At 44.7% G+C, this 18,612-nt stretch overlaps 2 protein-coding genes across 3 annotated transcripts in view; both read left to right on the forward strand.

Annotated features, from left to right (window-relative positions):
• Positions 1 to 18,612, forward strand: part of cdca9 (cell division cycle associated 9) — a 155,537-nt gene that overhangs the window by 16,805 nt on the left and 120,120 nt on the right. The gene's annotated exons all lie outside the window — the stretch shown is intronic.
• On the forward strand, positions 13,360 to 17,967 carry hrh3 (histamine receptor H3). The gene is made up of 3 exons (XM_017459198.3): positions 13,360 to 14,107; positions 15,532 to 15,698; positions 16,184 to 17,967. The coding sequence occupies exons 1-3, from the start codon at positions 13,759 to 13,761 to the stop codon at positions 17,099 to 17,101; spliced, it is 1,434 nt and encodes a 477-aa protein (XP_017314687.1). The 5' UTR covers positions 13,360 to 13,758; the 3' UTR covers positions 17,102 to 17,967.

The raw sequence follows: 18,612 nt of genomic DNA on the forward strand, positions 1-18,612 counted from the left end.
CTGTTTATCTGGCTCTTTGTGGGTTCAGTGATGAACTCGGCCTTGGACACTCTCCAGTCACGCAGCGGCGATGTCCCGAAGGTAACAAAAGAGCCTCTAAAAACTGCTCCTGGTGATAAAACGGACCTGAACAGCATTAAAATGTTCCAATCCCCTTTCCAGTCGGTAAAGAGGACGTGTATTAAGGCGGAGCCTCGGATAAGCGACGCATTCGATGAGAACGTCGAACAGTTTCGTCGAGTAAACGGATTTATCTACGGGTTTAAATCGTTCGCGTGTTTCAATCACACACCGATTTAACGGACACTCCGTGACACCCGGTCGCTCCGTCTTAAAGCGATTCCGGAACGTATCCGTGAACGAAGACAGATATGACCAGCTGTTCAATTAGGACAAAACTAACGGCACCCTATAAAAAGGAGAACGCGAGTCTACGACAGCCGAGCTGCGTCATCGGAATGATTTAGCGTACGCCTCGCCCAGGAGGCGCTCTTTCATTGAGTTGTCAGCTTTCTGTGAGTTGACCTTTTATGGAGTTTAGTGGGCGGGGCTAGACGCGAATCAGCTTTGTGCGAAGACTGGGCGTTTACAGCGAATTAGCGTTTATAATCGTTTAAACGGCTCAGAGAAAAATCAGCAAAACTTTGGTAAATCTGGCAGAAATTTTTTTGCCGTGGTTTGGTTTAAAAATATTTATACACAAGTTTACTATAATTAATGAAGTCTATTATTATTAATTTATTTTTTAAAAATTAAAACTCTGCTGTATTATAATGTACACCGTGCTCAGTCGTACATCGTAACCAGTACTAAGGTCCAAGCAGACGAAACCGACGATTCTTTATCCAGAACACAGATGGAGCGGAAACCCAGAAAATATCCAAGCGCTGAACTTCGGAAACTAATAATTAGCCGACGAGTCTTGAGAGACGCTAAAAATAATGTTAGAAGCAGATGACCGAGACATAATGAGACAAACGACACGGTGGGAACGGTGATAATGAGGTGCGGACAGGCTGTAAGATGAAATGGTCTTGATTTGTTTATCGTACCCCATTTTTCTCCCGATTTGGTCACGTGTTTTGGGAATGAAGCAGCCACGGCGGCCATCTGCAGCCAGGATTATTTAGAAACTCGTCTCTACGTCTATCGCACGGAGAAAAGAATATTCACCCCCTTTTGTTTACTGACTAAATGAGTCACTTCCTGGTTTGGCGACTGCATTTTTAATTCCGGAGCCTTACGTTTAACTCACGTCGCAAAATAGGAGCTAATTGCTGCAATCGCTGATGATGTTTTTATCACAGGAGGAGGGCTGATTAGAAGACAATCCCTAATCAGCCGAAGGCTCAAAAAACAAAGATTTTTAAAAAAAAAAAAAAAAAAAAAAGAGTAATGATTGACTCATTAAATTCATACAGATCTGTGATTGCAGGTGAACCGAGTATCAGACAGATCTTTAGCGTAAACACCGAATATAAATGTAAGACACGCGTGGAGACTTGGCATACTCTGAAATGCACATTATGTAGAGTATATGTTTTAATCTTTTAAATAAATAAATAAGTAAATAAATCAAACAGATGATGGATAACGCAAAACGAGCAAACGCCATGCTCTCGGACTACTCCAGAGATTTCTGGGTGAAAGGTTAAAAAACCCGTATGAGACAAAAATCAACAGAAAATGTTTCTGCCATAAGAATCTTGATCTAAAGAATGATATTAAGAAAGCAGTGTGATACTTATAGGAGAATTTCTTAACGTTGTGAAGCCTGACACATCGAATACTAGCCAGGAAATTCAAATTATTTTGAATTGAAGTGTTTATCGGACCCTTTGACAAAATACGAAAAAAAAATATTTTAAATATCATTTACATATTGGGTTTTTTTTTTGTTTTTTTGTATCTTATTTGATGCATCAGGCATTTATGGCAATTTATTGATCACAACAATGTTTATCTTAGAAACTCAAACAGATATTGAAACATTTCAGTTGGTTTGGTTCGTAAAAACAAACAAACAAACAAACAAACAAACAAACAAAAAATCAGGAACCTTTTTACATGCTTTTTACAACCCCAATGCCAAAAAAGTTGGGACGCTGTGTAAAATGTCAATAAAAACAGAATTGCAATGATTTGTGACTCTCATGAACCCGTGGGTTATTCACAGTAGAACCTCGAAAACGTATCACATGTTTAAACTGAGGAAACGGACCGCTTTAAGAAAAAAAAATAAGGTTATTTTGAATTCGATGGCCGCAACACGTCTCAAAAAAGTTGGGACGGGGCAACGAAAAGGCTGGAAAAGTAAGTGTTAGTAAAAAGAAACAGCTGGAGGTTACTTGGCAACAGGTGAGTAAGATGATATATAAAAAGAGATGATGGTATAAAAAGAGGATCTTAGAGAGGCGGAGTCTTTCAGGAGTGAAGATTTGTTATTCTTGCTGTAAGTTTTATCAAAATCAGCAAAGATTTCCCTGCCAAAATTTTGAGTCGTTACATGAAAGCAGCCACTTTGGATATGGCCTTTAAATGCCCACTACTGCCTGCAATTGCCGGATAATCCACCAGAGGGCAGAAGACGTGTATCAGATTGCATACAACAGGTTTTTAAAGCCCATTATGGTTTTGAAACGTGCCTAATTTTGTTTTAAAGGTCTCACACAATAGATTTACCCGCATCCGAGGTAAAAAAAAACAAAAAACACTTAATTTAAATTGCTGCATTACCTTTTCCCCCCAGTGTTAAGAAAGACTCGTTCAATGATCCATTCTATAGGATTCATTCTAGACTCCTCCTTTCAGAGAGCATACTCTGCTCTGATTGGTCAGATATCCCAGTCTGTCGTGATTGGTTCTAGCGCTGTCGGCGAGCAGCCAATGAAGACCATAGGCAGGGCTTTTGTTACAAACCTACTTAGGTTAGTACAGGAAGTAAAGTCTGGAATCACTAATGAGTCGTTTCAGCTGTTCAGAATCGGTTCCTTCTTTTGGGAGTCGCTAACCCTGTTTGTCGTGCGCTTTGATTTTTGAAACGTTGCCGAATTTTTACATTCACAAACAGCTCTATAACACTACACGAACGGTCATATTTGAAAAACCATAATAGGTGCACTTTAAGGAAAGTATTGATCATGTTGACGATGTAGAGGTCTCAGAAACTCATGTAGCAAATATGATTCAAACGGCGCTCCAGGTTTTTAAATCATCAAATAAAATAAAATTAGGAGCTCTTGAAGTGCTGTACATTTTCCCACTGCTGGTTCACAGATAAAAGCTTAAAAAGAGAAATAATATTGCATCTAAATGATCTTTCATTTGATGTTCAATCTGATTTTCTTGCCTTTTACATACAGATTTGCTAAAACTGCATCTACAGTATTTCTTTCCCTGACACAGAAAGTCATCCGAATGGGTCTAGTTTTAAAATGCATTTGAACCTGCTGAGGTCTGTGGTTTTCATCTCGGACATCAAACATCCCAAATATCACTCAGTAAAGTCTGAACATTTACACATTGCTCAATAATTTACTCATTATTTGGAGTACAGATTGGCAATGTTCAGTGAGATTATATGTAAACGCTCCATAATGGCTTTGGATTTATATTTCTTTCACTGTTTGATTTTCAAAACGGATTCTTACGTCGATTTTAATTAGTGTAGCTTTTTCTAAACTGAGGTGACCCATTTAAAACTACAGCAGTCCCATAGACCTATGTGCGATTAAAAAAAAGAAAGAAAAAAGAAATAAAAGAAGATGATGTATTTCTATTTGAAATTGGATTTTTTTTTACTGAATGTTAAACTTGTGTATCAGAAAAGACCAAAAGTAGGCATAGACTTCTTAGGGGTAACGTATGGTTAGGGTTAATCCCAAATTTTATTTTTGTCCAAAGCAAGAAAGAATGTCTGGGTATGACATGTACAACATCTCACCGTGTTCCTGGGAAAGACTCTGGATCCACCGTGACCCTGATCAGGATAAAGTTGTTTTTTTTTATGCTAAGGGTGTCCAAACTTTTGCTCTCAGCTGTACTCATATCCAGGAGGTGGCAGTACAGAGCCACATCACTGACATGCGACCTTATTCTTTATAGCTGTAGGATTGGAGCTGGAGATGATGAAATAATAAGTATGAATATGCAGATATTATGATAATTATGCAAATTAGTATACAAAATTTGTACCACATTGTGTATTCTCGCTCTCTCTCTCTCTCGCTCTCTCTCTCATAATCTTTTCAGTTTTCCAGCTGTATTTTGATATGTACCCCCCCCCCCCCCCCCAAGCATTCCTTTTTGGTATGTCATTTTTCTTTTCACTTTATTCATTATTCATGATGCTTCATTCTCTTTGCTGCTTTATGTCACTTATATATATAGATATCAGCGCAGGAACTGTAACCACTCTCTTTTCTCAATAAGTTTTTTCCCCCCCTTTTTCGTTTCATTTCATGTTCGGTCTTGGGTGTCATTTCCACTTTGGCTGTTGCCCATCTGTGCCATGTCGTCATGGTAACCACTCTGAATTAATACAAACGTTCACGACGAGTCCTCTCCGCAAGCCACGAGGCAGCGAAGGGGGCCTACGGCTTTTGCTAATTGTCACAGACGAGGTCACGACCGAGTGAGCGGGTCATTTTTAGGTTTTGGGGCGGTTTTTTTTTTTTTGGTCTGTGCATTAGCTGGCTGAATGAAACAGTTTTGCTTGACATCCTTTTGCTTTTAGATCAGATTAAAACCAGCACACGTACCGTGAACGGTAACGTATTCGGATCATTTAGTGATCCAGTGTGAGGCGTTGTGTGTTTTCCCCGTGAGAATGCATTTTTGAGATCGTGGGATGTGAAAACAAAATGTCCGTCCCCCTCCAACCTGATCCTGTTGGTGTGAGGAGCACATGGTGTGTGGGCGTGTGCAGATGGCCAAACCTCACCATGTCCATTCAAGCCATCAAGCATACTTACAATGACAGCAATGTGACTAAACACTGACTGGGAGAGTGTGTGATGTTCTGCTCACTGAAGCTCTAATCTAGGACACTTTGACTGGGGGGGTGGGATTCAGTGATTAGACTGAAATAATTTGGACCATGAATACGACATGAAACTCCACCCTGAGGCACAATACATATGTTTCTAGTGAAATATGTGTGATGTGTTTAACAGTGCTGGTGCTAATCTGTTCTATCGGCGCTGTATTTTCTTTCTTTGCGTGAGAAGTTAGTAATTGTGCGTCACTCGAACGATGCTCAGAGGGCGGCATTGTTATTGTTATTGTACGTCGTTACAATGGCGTTTAATTAAAAAAAAAAAAAAAAAAAAAAGGGATCTTCCAGCAACATTTCAGTGTAGAAGTAGCGGAGACGCTGGAGCGAATGCTGGACTCCACCATATGGTGGTGTTAGCGTGATCTGGAAGGAAGTCGATCTGGATGAGCAGAGTGTAGAGACGAGAGAGATGGACAGATTAAAGGACTAAAGCGCCGCTGCATCGGTGTCATTAGGTAGAGATGACTTAAGGGCCTAATTCAACTTCCTCGGTAGTGGGAAGTCGAAACTCGGAATTCGTTTCAGCTACAAAGTGGGAAAAAACACGGACGCCGCCACGTTCATCTTTTCTTCGCAACAATCTAAGCAGCTATCCGTGATGAGTGATGGATATTTTCCTCCTCAGATCGCTGCACTGTAGAGTCTGTGTTACAGATCTAATCTAAAACCAAACAAAACACTCGTATTCAAAGCTAATAAGCCATACTTTGAGGGCGCAAGGTAGCTTAGCGGGTAGTGCGTTTGCGTCACAGCTCCAGGGTTGAGGGATTCCCGCGGTGTGTGTGTGTGTGTGTGTGTAGAGTTGAACGTTCTCCCCGTGCCCTGAGGGTTTCCTCCCCCAGTCCAAAGACACGCACGTGTATGTGAGTGTGCCCTGCGATGGATTGGACCCCCGTCCAGGGGTTGTGCCGCATGCTCCCTGGTACAGGCTCCAGGTTCCCCGTGACCCCGTGGACGGATGGATGGAAGTCCTACTTTGTTTTCCGTTGATGTTGTTGGCAGCCATGTAGATTAGACGTCACTTTGAGGAGGTCGAGGAGTTCCGGAGTAGGATTTCCGAGTTTTCTTCGGTTTTTCCTGGTCTGAGGTCGGATATTACGAGTTACGGCCTTAAGTCAACACAATCGGCACGCCATTTCGGGTAACGTTATAGGGAAACCATTATCCAAAGGGAAAAAGAAAAAAAAAAAAATCATCGACGAACATGTCAACGAAAGACGTTTAAACTAAAAGACTGAATATAAAATAAACGTGATGTCACTGAAGATCACGTTAATTCGAGAAGTCGCTCAAATGCATCAAGTGCTGCTTAATCAGCGCCTTAAATGCATGTATTAATATAACCGTAAAGGAGTTCCAGTGTTTAAATCTACTACAGCTAAATGATCCGTCGTAGTTCGTGACACTTTGAAAGTTTTTATTTTTTTTTAAAAAAGTTCTCTTATTATTGATTTCTCAGGATCTCTCTAAAAGCACCTTTCGGTTTTCCCTTCCCACAACAACTTCTTTTTATCTCTCTCGTCTCGTCCGTCACGTCATCTCACGGCCGTGCGAGGACACCGGCTGTTTCATGTGCCTCGTTCTGAAGAGTCGTTGACGCTCGAGCACTCTCGCTTTCATGTCTAGAACATGCTTGTTCATGAGTATGAACGAGACTGAGGAGCGAGCAGGCTTCTGTTATTCTTGCCGGTACACTTTCCCACCTTTCACACATTCAGTATCGTCAAACAGCATAGAAGAAGAAAAAAAAAAAAAAAACACACACACACACACAAAACACTTTTCTGCGTCAGGGACTTGAGGGAACATCTCCGCACTAGTCAGAAGACTGGAGAGATTTGCACTGCAATTAATTTCATAATCCTACATCCGACAGACTCAGTTAAGCTTCTCGGTTTCCGTGATATTCTCCGTTACGTGCGCGGGCGTGCGCGGGCGTGCGCGTTCGGGACGCGGAACCACACGTTTCATTTGCTTATCTCGAGCCTGATTGTTATTTGGTCCTCGTGGAAGCACGAAGAACGAGGATGTTTTATCCACCGTGAGCACGGTCATTCGTCATCGGGAACCGTGTTGTCCGTTGTCAGACGGCGTTAATATTCTGTCTGAAAGCTTTTCCTGAAACAGACTTTGCTGAAAAATCGCTTCTGTATCCGATGAGTAATGCTGGCACGTTGCGTGACTAATCCCACAGGTTTTCTCCTCTGTAACATCGGGAGGATTTGGGTAGTTCTCATCCACGGAGGACGCTCGGGTGCTCGCTCAGTTCCTCGTCACGTCAAGACCGGACTCGCTCCTGGCAGATCTGCCCCGACGCGACATCTGACCCTTTCTACTGTTCCAGAATCTCCCCGACGTTTCCCACAACACCCCACTGCTACGTTCTCTCCTCTAGCTTCCTGTCGCCGTGTGCATCAAATTAAAGACACTCATAAAGACCTCCAGGTAGCTGAAGGCACCTATCACACCATGGTCTGAGCCTCGACGGGACTCACTATCTAAGAAGATGATGATGAAGGTACAATGAAGCTCTGCATCGAGATTCTTCTCAGTGATCGACTCGATCAGCTGGTGGAACGAACTTCCATTTATATTTATTTATTTATTTATTTTTACATTATTTTCTTTTCAGCTGATGCTTTAATCCGGAGCGTTTTGCTCAAGGACTCGACAGTGGCGGCGTGGTGATGCTGGGATTTGACCTCACAACCTTCTGATCTGTAGCCGTACAGCTGCGTCACAAACTCAGGACCTCTTCGCCATCAATGTGTGGGTTCTTTCCTTCCCGCACCAACATCCCTCCGACCTAACGAACTAGCGTGAAGACGTTCTTTTATTTCACCCCATTTTCTTCACGTTTCGGTTACGTACCGATTCCCACCCACAAGCCGGATCTCCCCCATCACACCACAGCCACCGACCGTGGAAGGTGAAGCCCAACACGTGATGCCTCCACGACACCCGAAGCCATCCCGACACATCTTTTTCGAACTTCTGAATCACAGGGAAGCGTAACGCGCTCGAAAGAAAGTGCTCTCCATCCTCTTCTGCATACCCGAGCGCACAGGTGCCGGTGTTCGGCTAGTGTTGCTGTGATTGACAGAGAGTATGCCCCTCCCACCCAGAAAAGCCCAGCCGATTTTGCTCTCGAATTCACGGATCTCCCAATGACAGGTCGAACGTTTTCCCATCGTACCACGCGGGAGCCGTGACGAGTCTTTAGACTACTGTAGTCTCATGTAGAGCATGTACGGAAAAGGGCGACAGCTGAACGGTGTAAAATCAGCCTGATCTTTTTTTATCCTTGTGTCAGTTTCCCCTCGACTCATCCCTCCTACCTAAATCTCTTTAAGGGTGACGCAAATCAGAAAGAAGCCGTCCACGACTCACGGTTCTCTTTGTTCCAGAGGACACACAAGGTGCTATTTGGTTCGTTAAGGGTTCTTCACGTCCTAAAACGATTTTACTCGGTATTCTTTCTGATAGACAAACACTCGTCGGAGCGACGGATATAGATAGATCATTGAAGTGGAGGATGATTAAGGGAAAACGGTCTCGCTTGAACATTTTCTCATGGCTAGTATGCGGTTCGCGGACGGTGAGATGATGTGCTGTCAGGAAATGTAATCAGGTAATCCCTTTAAAGAAAAGAAAAGCGTCCGCAATCATGGACATTCAAATGTGTCCTACTTTGATTATAATATTTTTTTGTGATGTTATATAATCCAGATTGCCCACACACACACACACACACACACACTTCTCCGTGTGTATAAAACACCGCTCTATAATTACCAACAATTTCATTTAGTGTGTGAATTACAGTGTGTGGTTTTACCCAGCCTCTTACAGGCGAGTAAATGGAAGCCACCTGTTTCTTGGTCCGCGCTCTCGTCCGCTCGCGTGTGCTCATATTCTGGCCTGATTTTTGGCTCGAGTCACAAAAACGCTCTAAAACAACCGACACGTTCCTGATCCGGGCTTAACATCGAGGATGAATCAGTTGGTAACTCGCCAAACCAAACGAACCGAAGGGCCAGAAATCCAGCAGCATGCGAGGCGTCTCATACGAGTTTGATTTATTCTTAAACCACAGCGCTGTTGGGTTCTGGATTCCGATTGGTCAGAAGGTGTCGGTTCATTTTCTAGAACCGCAGCTCTGACAGGTTTATATTAAACGTACCGGTACGTCGTTGTTTCTATAGCGACAGCTCATTCGCAGGGGCGTGTGCAGCAGACGCTCTGTATAATCTAACTCTATCACTCGGTTATTTTTAAATATCAATATCGTAGAGGTTTTCTGTGAGGAGACGTTTATTTGATATTGATGGAAGGAGTCTCCAGTGTCACGTTTTTCGCTGGGGGAAAATTTTTAGAAATTTGCAGTTTCTTGCTAACATGAAAAGCTGCATTTTATTATTATTATTATTATTATTATTATTAATATCAAGAGGGAGAAAATAAAAGAAGCTGGTGAGGGAATGACTGTTTATAGCTGCTATAATGTGAGTGAGAACAGGAACGAACCTGTTTCACGAATGTTCTACAACAATAAATGTAACAATAAATGGACAAAAAGTATGACATCATTCTTTAATTAATAATAATAATAAAAAACTCTAATTGTTAGCAAGCTGCTGTGGTATAAGAGGAATAAAAGACGTTAGGATGCGGGGTCATAGGAAATAATGATCTTCAGCTTGGTAACAGCACCTCCACTGATAATTTTCCTATAACAGCATGCCCACAGTGTTTCGTTGCTTATAAACGTTACAGTACACCGGCTCAGCTTTCCCTACTGGTGGTTCACGAACATGTAAAGTAACGGTGTTATCGCGGGCTATGCCAATTTCCTGATGCCGATTTCCCAAAACTTGGGAAAAACTGGATGCTAGCTCGGCCGTTTAACATGGTATTTGTGCTGCGATGCTTTCGGGAAACTCAGTCATGCTCTGGTGAGAAATCTGTACAATCAGAACCGCTACTTTTGGATTTCGTACGACGTAAGAGAAGATACAAACGCCGTGTTTACTGATGCTGTGACCAGCTGATAGAAGTGGCAGGATGAGTTCTGAAGTGCATAGCGCTATACGTTCTGCTCAGATTCGGTCGAATGCCGCAAAATTGACAGGAGGGCGCATCACAGTCCAGATGGATAATGGTCCAAAACGTACCCCTGGGATTAAACTGAAAGTCTAAACTTCAACCACATCTCGATCGCTTCATTTCAAATCCACTGTGGTGGTGTACAGAGGCAAGAATATGAGAAGTCTGTCACCGTCCAAATACTTATGGACCGGACAATAAGTGTGTGGTGAGAAATTGCCTTTATTTGCTATTTTAAACACCAGTCTGATGTGCTGCTGCTCCCAGCTGCTCTCTCTGAATTCTGCCCAGAAGCTGTTGGTTTGATTTAAATGAGGTTAAATGACAGTCCTTCCCCCAGAGTACCAGCACGCAGCGCGAGACACACTTTTACACCAGAGTCATTTATCTTCCTCCAGGTTTCAAAGAAATTCTCCGTCTGAAATAATACCGAAAATATTTACTACGACGCATCCTGGCTGTACGGAGGAAACCCGGAGCTTTCTCCATCTGCACTGTTCTTTCAGTTTTTCTTCTTGACGTGCACTAGGGTCTGCAATCGAGAACGTTATTAGAACCTAGAACAGGTTCTACGAAGGTTAGACTGCAACATGTGCTGAAATAAATATTTTCCGCACCCAGTCACACAAAGAAATGACTGTTACGGTTCCTACGACTGAAAACGTTGCAGAAATGTCCTTTATAAACATTCTCAGAACGTACACAAAACCTGACCCGGGAATTCCTAGAACTAGAAATGTTCAGTACTTTCATCTCCATACATGGACTTCCTGACACACCTACATATCCATATATGACCTTTAACTTAAGGTTTACAACAGCAAGTGACGAGTTTGTAGTCTGTCTCCACTACTGTTGTCGTTTGTGGGTGTGGCCTGTTTTTTTTTAAAGTTCCAATTAGAAAGTCTATGAGCCAAAATGTATAGCGTCTAATGCTAACAAGGTAACGCAAATCCACCAAAAGGGTGAAGAAAACCTCACTGATTTTATATTTAATCGAAATTTTAAAGCCACGCGTCCCTGGATTCCCTGCGTCGAGGTGAGTTCAACGCACCCTATGAGGTCAAACTCCGCCCGTGAGTCTGGGTGCTTGGCCCCCAAAAATGCTGCTTGCAGCTTTAATTAAAAAAAAAAAAAAATAATTATGATCGCTAAGCACTAGAATAGTTTGTAAAGTGGCATGGTGGGAAAAAATGTAAACCTGTCAGACGGGCCAGAAGTTTTTGTAGTAGGGGCAGACGTCAGGTCAGATATGCGTAGCGACCGCACCGCGAACGTTCCTCGATCTAAAATCCGCCGCTTCTTTCCATTTTCACGTACTCAATTCACTCCGAGCCAAAATGATGAACTGCTCAGAAATCTACCGAGTATCGTAAATCCCGGATAAGACTGCGTAGTCTGTTCAACTGACTCATCACAGAACCGACTTCTGATCTTACGGATTAAAGGATTAAAACGCCACGTGTGTACAAACGCGACTCGATAAGCGTTCTGGAGGAGCGGCGAAGACGACTCGCCCGTCTGTTCGACACGACGCGCCTCGTTAGACCCGACAGTCCTTCCCCGTGATGATCTTTATGAGACATGACACACAATTTCAACCCGATTCGCTCGTCCTTCTCCGGTTTTCGCTTCAGTTCTCCGACTCGCTCGTAGACCCGCTCTAGGAGAGAACACGTCCGCGTCCGGTCTTAACGAGAACCTCGTCTCGGATCACACAGAACGCGCGGCACGTGGATCGGGTCCGAGCTATCTAAAACATGAAACAAAGCAGGTACGGTGTGAAAAAGCTTCAGCCGTTAGCAGCATGGTACTGAGAGAGAGGATTTGCATAACGGTGAATTAATTAACGCCACACAAACGTCCAATTATAAGCAGGCCGGAAAAGGCTCCCGGAGTGATGCCGTAATTTCATTTCATAATGGATCTAATCGGTGTCAGTCGCTTGAGATTTTTTCAGGAATTGTTCTAGAACATCAGCACCAGCGTCCTCTGCGCTGCACCGTGTTTGAAAGACGAGATGATTTGAATACAGATGAACACCGACATTGAATGAGTGCAATGAAGCACACCATACACTCGCACCCGGAGGGTCTCTGACAGAACTACGGAGCTTCCCCCCCCCACATAAAATACAAAAACATGAATAAGAAATAAGAACAAGAAGACAATGAGGTCTGGATTATGCTTCACAAACTTTCACAGAGCGTGTTTAGAAACCAGAAATACATCGTGCGAGCGCGGGACACAGAGACGGTGACGGATAAATGATTCGATTATTACAGAAATGAATGCGAGAGCGACCGTGACACTCGCCTAATATCCGAAGCTAGGAGGAGAGTAAACTCACGGTTCAGCCACATATACAGTCGCAGTGATGGCAAACATCAGAGGCCACTGATGTTAGGGAATACTGTTAGCATGAAGGCGTGTACTTGGTCTGCGATAATGTTGAGGTAGGTGGGACGAGTCAAAGGAACATCCACATGGATGTCAGGACACGAGGTTTCCCAGCAGAACATTACCCAGAGCATCACACTGCCTCCACCAGCTCGCCGTCTTCCCATAGTGCATCTCTTCTCCAGGTAAGAGTCGCGCACACACACACACACACACACACACACACACACACACACACACACACACACACTAGCTGTCCACATGATGTAAAAGAAAACCTGATTCAACAGACAATTGCTCCATGGTCCAGTTCTGCTGCTTGCGTAAGTGTAGCACTGTCGGTGTTTCGGTGGTGTACAGGGGGTCAGCACGGGCGCTCGGACCGGTCTGCAGCAAGCTGTGATGCTCTGTGTGTTCTGAATCCTTTCTATCAGACCCAGCGTTAACTTTTTCAGCAATTCGTGCTACATAGCTCTTGTGAGATCGGACCAGACGGGCTAGCCTCATCTCACTGAGGCTTGGGAGCCCGTGACCGTGTCGCTGGTTCACCGGTCGTCCTTCCTTGGACCACTTTTGGTAGGTTCGAACCCCTGCATACGGGGATCACCCCTGCAGACCTGCTGTTTCGGAGACGCTCTGACCCAGTCGTGTCGCCGTCACAAATTGTCAGAGTCGCTCAGATCCTCACGCTTACCCATTTTTCCTGCTTCCAACGCGTCAACTTCGAGAACTGACTGTTCACTTGCTGCCTAATAAATATATTACATACACCCCCCCTACACACACGCACGCACGCACGCACGCACGCACGTCACTGTAAGGAGATAAACGTTATGCACATCACCTGTCCGTGGTTGTAATGTTATAGCTGATTGGCGTTTATTACTCATTTATTGACGGGAAGCTGTTTAGGACCGTGCATAAGGATGTGATTTGAAACACTAGTGTGTTGCGGATATCGCGTGCTGCACGCGAGTGGACCTCAGTGAGGGTTAATGACTCTGAGCCCATCCCTGAGCTGAAGGAGATGCAGCCAATGAGCGGCGCTCTGCGTGCCGGGTATAAAGCACCGGGCGCTGCGCCCCTGCTTTAGTTTCACCCTGTCCGGTGCACATCACACGCGCGTGCCGGTGCATTGCCCATGCCTCTATCTCTACCTCTACCTCTACCTCTGCCTCTTCCTCTTCCTCAGCAGTATGCAGTCCTCGCTGTTCGCCGTGGGTCACAGTTTCGGGCTCCCGACGCCCGTGTCCTCCGTCTGGAAGCCGTCTGCGGACGCGCCGCTCGCGCTGCTGCTCTCCAACTGGTCCGCGCCCGACAGAGTCAACGGCACCGCGGACGCGCTGGAGCACCGGCGGCGCGCGCAGTCCTACGGCCAGTTCTCGCAGAGCGCCGCGGTGCTCGTGACCGCGCTCATGACTCTCCTGGTGTTCGCCACCGTGCTCGGGAACGCGCTCGTCATCCTGGCGTTCGTGGTGGAGAAAAGTTTGCGCACCCAAGGCAACTTTTTCTTCCTCAATCTGGCCATCGCGGACTTTCTGGTCGGTGAGTGACCGGAAATCAATCTCTCTCTCTCTCTCACACACACACACACACACACTGGAGAAATGAATCCATAACACAACTAACTAATACACACCTGCGGGTTGGATTCATGCTTGGGATTTTAACGCGTTAAAACGCGTGAGAAACAAACCACCGGCAGCTCGTTTAAATCGTGCAAAACGATCTAAAATATCCGAAAATCTAATGTTTCTGTAAGAGTTAATCCCAATCCTTAATTCAGTCCGATCACACCTCGATTCTTTCATTTAGTACATGCAGGAATATATTTAATATTGTAAAGATTTAGATCAGATATTTAGATTTGTTAAAGTGCCAGCAAAATTATTGCCGCATTTTAATAATAATAATAATAATAATAATAATAATAATAATAATAATAATAATAATAATAAAGTATAGCCTATAGATTAACATTAAAAAAGAATGAGTCCCGGGTCCAGCTTTCTAAAGAGGTTCTACATGTAACCCCAAGACAAATAAATGGACGGTCTGTTGTAATGCTGTGCATTTACTCTTTATGGAACAAGATGAATAAATAAAAATCGTTTGTTAGGAGTCTTCGATGAATGTCGGAGTCATAAACACACTGATAACACTCAGAGTGAATGATGTGATCATTTATAGCACTGCTGATACTATACCTTAAAATCCTCTAGTGTAACATGCTACACCCTGACACTATCAGAACCTTAAAGGGTACTGTTCCTGGTCAGTGCAGTGGTACCGTTATCACGCGTACACCTTTTGGCCCTTCGCGTGCTTCTCTTAGGTTTAATAATAATAAAGATCATTTTAGGCGCGTCATAATGAGCACCTTTAGAGTTTTACTTTAAAAGGGAACACCTCAGGCATCTTCCCAGGTGGAGGAACCTAACACACAGTTTGATGGTACCACAGCATTGACCAGGAAAAGTACTTTATTTCTGGTCGTATTTCACCCCCCTGAAGCTTTTATGTGGTTTGAGGTTCTGAGTAGATTCAATTTGGGAAGCCAGAACTTCAAGAACCCTAAACGGCTTGTTCTCTCGAGGGAGACACTGGAAGGTTTCATGTAGAACCCTACGAAAGGACGGTTCTCCTTTCAGAAAGGGTTCCGGGTATAAAGAACTTTAACGGGTCTACCATGCGTCCACCTGGAGAACCCTTAAAAGCTCTATGTGGATGGTTCCAAGTAGAACCTTTTAAGGAAGCTAGCTAAACAAACCATTTCAAAAGAGTATATATATATATATATATATATATATATATATATATATATATATATATATATATATATATATATATATATATATATATATATATATATACACACACACACACACAGTATGTTATAATAGTCTAAATATAATTCCTTGAATGATGTGCATATGTTTGTGCCCCCCCCCCCGTGCTGGTACCTGTAGGTGGGTTCTGTATCCCGGTGTATATTCCCTACGTGCTGACGGGGGAGTGGAGGCTGGGCAGAGGTCTGTGTAAGCTGTGGCTGGTGGTGGACTACATGCTGTGTACGGCGTCAGTCTTCAACATCGTGCTCATCAGCTTCGACAGGTTCCTCTCCGTCACCAGAGCCGTAAGTCCGAGTTCGTTCCCGATTCTAGATGAAAAGCCGCAAAGTGCCGCGATGCTACACCGTTATAAACGACCGTGGATATGAGCAAACATGTACCGTCATTTTAATTCATTCAAGCTATTAGAACTGATTCATTTCCTTTCATCCAGATGTAGATTTGAAAACACTAAATCATATAAACAGCGTTTATTTGTATAAAATTACATCGAGAACCCCTGGAGGTTCCTGGACACCTCTTAGAGAACCATGGTTTTAAGGGTGTGGGGGGGGGTGGGGGGGGGTCTTCAGTGGCCTTATTTTATATCACAATAACAACGACGTTATTTTTTTAAGAGCGTAAAATCCTTCACTCTTAAGGACTCTTTGGATCGTTAAGGGTTCTACTGGGAAAGGTTCCACCACAGGGACCCTTTAAGGTTTGATCAAAGATTTGAAGCCTGTGTGGTGGTAATGGTTTAAAACGAGTCGTTATTTTTTTGTTCCAGGTGAGCTACCGCTGCCAAAAGGGCGTGACCCGCGAGGCCGTGTTGAAGATGCTGTGCGTCTGGTTGGCCGCTTTCCTGCTCTACGGGCCGGCCATTATCAGCTGGGAGCACATCGCCGGGAAGAGCGTGGTTCCTCACGGCGAGTGCTACGCCGAGTTCTACTTCAACTGGTACTTCCTGATGACCGCCTCCACTGTCGAGTTCTTCACGCCTTTCATAAGCGTCACCTACTTCAACCTCAGCATCTACATCAACATCCGAAACCGCTGCGTGCTCCGAGAAGAGCGCTCCACCTGCGCGCCCCTCAGGAACGGGAGAACCGGAGAAGCCAAGCCGTTCTGCGCGACCGACGTCCAGCGCGTTTTTTTCGTCAGGCCCGCCGAAGAGAGCAGCGTCGTCGAGAACTCCAATTCCAGGTCACGGTGTTGTCGCTTGTCCAACGCTACAGTGTCAGGAACCGATTCTGAAAACGCCGGACGGACGACCAAGAGGAGGATGAGCACGATTCCGGATCTTCCGCCTCTGCAGGTTGGGGACGCGGTGAACGAGACGGGTTTTAACTGCGCCGGACATTCGTGCGGGTCACAGAGGAACCGGACGGACGTTTCGGCGAGTCTCGCCAGCCGCTTTCGCCTCTCCAGGGACAAAAAGGTGGCCAAGTCTCTGGCCGTGATCGTGTGCGTGTTCGGCCTGTGCTGGGCTCCGTACACACTCCTGATGATCATCCGGGCCGCCTGTCACGGCCAGTGCGTGCAGCACTACCTCTACGAGATCTCTTTCTGGCTTCTGTGGATTAACTCGTCCATCAACCCCGTGCTTTATCCGCTCTGCCACACCAGCTTCAGGAGGGCGTTCAGTAAACTGTTGTGTCCGAGTAAAATAAAGATCCAGCCGCAGTACATGGACCAAAAATACTAAACAGACGCAGGACTGAGATCGGCGTTCATTTGTGCAGATGATTTTCGTGTCAGGATGTTTTAGTGATCCCCGTCAGTATCGGATCGGTGTAAAAGCTGTAGTACCGACCGACCGACCGACCGACCGACGTAAACCCGGTTTTCTGTGTCCGTCGTGTCGTTTTGAGGTTTTCGGGACAGCACGAGAAACTTCGTCGTGGTGCATCTGTGTAACGTTTGGACTTGAGCGGTACTACAGGCATCCCGAGCCAGGAGTCGACGATGCAACGCCACGGCCGGAGGACACGCGGCTCGTGTGACATCACAGGAGAGCTCGACACGCTCGGAGGAGAGCACAAACAGTCCTACAGTCTAAATTAGGGGAGGAAAAAAAACAGTACTGGGAATTTAAGACTCGAAGGCAAGTTGAACGCAGGTTTCCGGGTGCAAAAAAAAAGTGTTTACTCTATTTTGTAACACATCGAAAGAAAGAAAAGAAGAAAAACATCGAACACGACCCCTGAAGATCCTCGAGCTGTTCACGAGCGCAGGAAAAAGAAACAACAGATAAACAAACGTCGGTGTATGATTTCGATTCAGCCCCGTTATTAATATCCTATTACGATTATTATTATGACGTTACGATCATCATCATCATCACGTTAGCGTTTGACCGTTTTTGTTACTTGTGATAAAGAAAAAGAACATCTGTGGATCCAAAACTTCTTAAATGTCGTGTTTATTTTTGTCTTAAAAGATGCGGCTTTTTCCACGCGACTGTAGTTTGTTCTTTCGTACTTTCTGAACGTCGTTTGTGTCTGATGAAAATGAACGGAAATGTATTTCTGACCCCTGACCGATTAAAGAACGAACCGTAGTGAAACTGCACGGAGTATTCTGTACGTATCTGACGGTTCTTATCCGCTGCAGGAAGACGATCTTCTTCCCAAATGCTACAGAGAGACGGGAAACTCGCGAAAAAAAAGATCAAAGACGACCCGGAATCAAACCGGGCTTTCCTCGATCGGATCGCTCACGATTCATCTGTACTAATCGCATAAAACATAAGAGAGAGAGAGAGAGAGAGAGAGAGAGAGAGAGAGAGAGAGAGAGAGAGAGAGAGAGAGAGAGAGAGACAGACAGAGAGAAAAGCAAGAGAGGCGAGAGACAGAGAAAACAGAGAGACAGACAGATAGAAAAGAGAGAGACAGACAGACAGACAGGCAGAGACTGAGAGAAAAGAGAGAGAGACAGTCAGACACACAGAGAGAGAGAGAGAGAGAGAGAGAGAGAGAGAGAGAGAGAGAGAGAGAAGAGAGAGAGAAGAGAGACAGGCAGACAGAGAGAGAGAGAGAGAGAGAGAGAGAGAGAGAGAGAGAGAGAGAAGAGAGACAGGCAGACAGAGAGAGAGAGAGAGAGAGAGACAGGCAGGCAGAGAGAGAGAGAGAGCGAGAGAGAGAGAGAGAAGAGAGACAGGCAGACAGAGAGAGAGAGAGAGAGAAGAGAGACAGGCAGACAGAGAGAGAGAGAGCG

Source organism: Ictalurus punctatus, chromosome 27, assembly GCF_001660625.3.
Source record: "Ictalurus punctatus breed USDA103 chromosome 27, Coco_2.0, whole genome shotgun sequence".
Classification (NCBI taxonomy): Eukaryota; Metazoa; Chordata; class Actinopteri; order Siluriformes; family Ictaluridae; genus Ictalurus; species Ictalurus punctatus.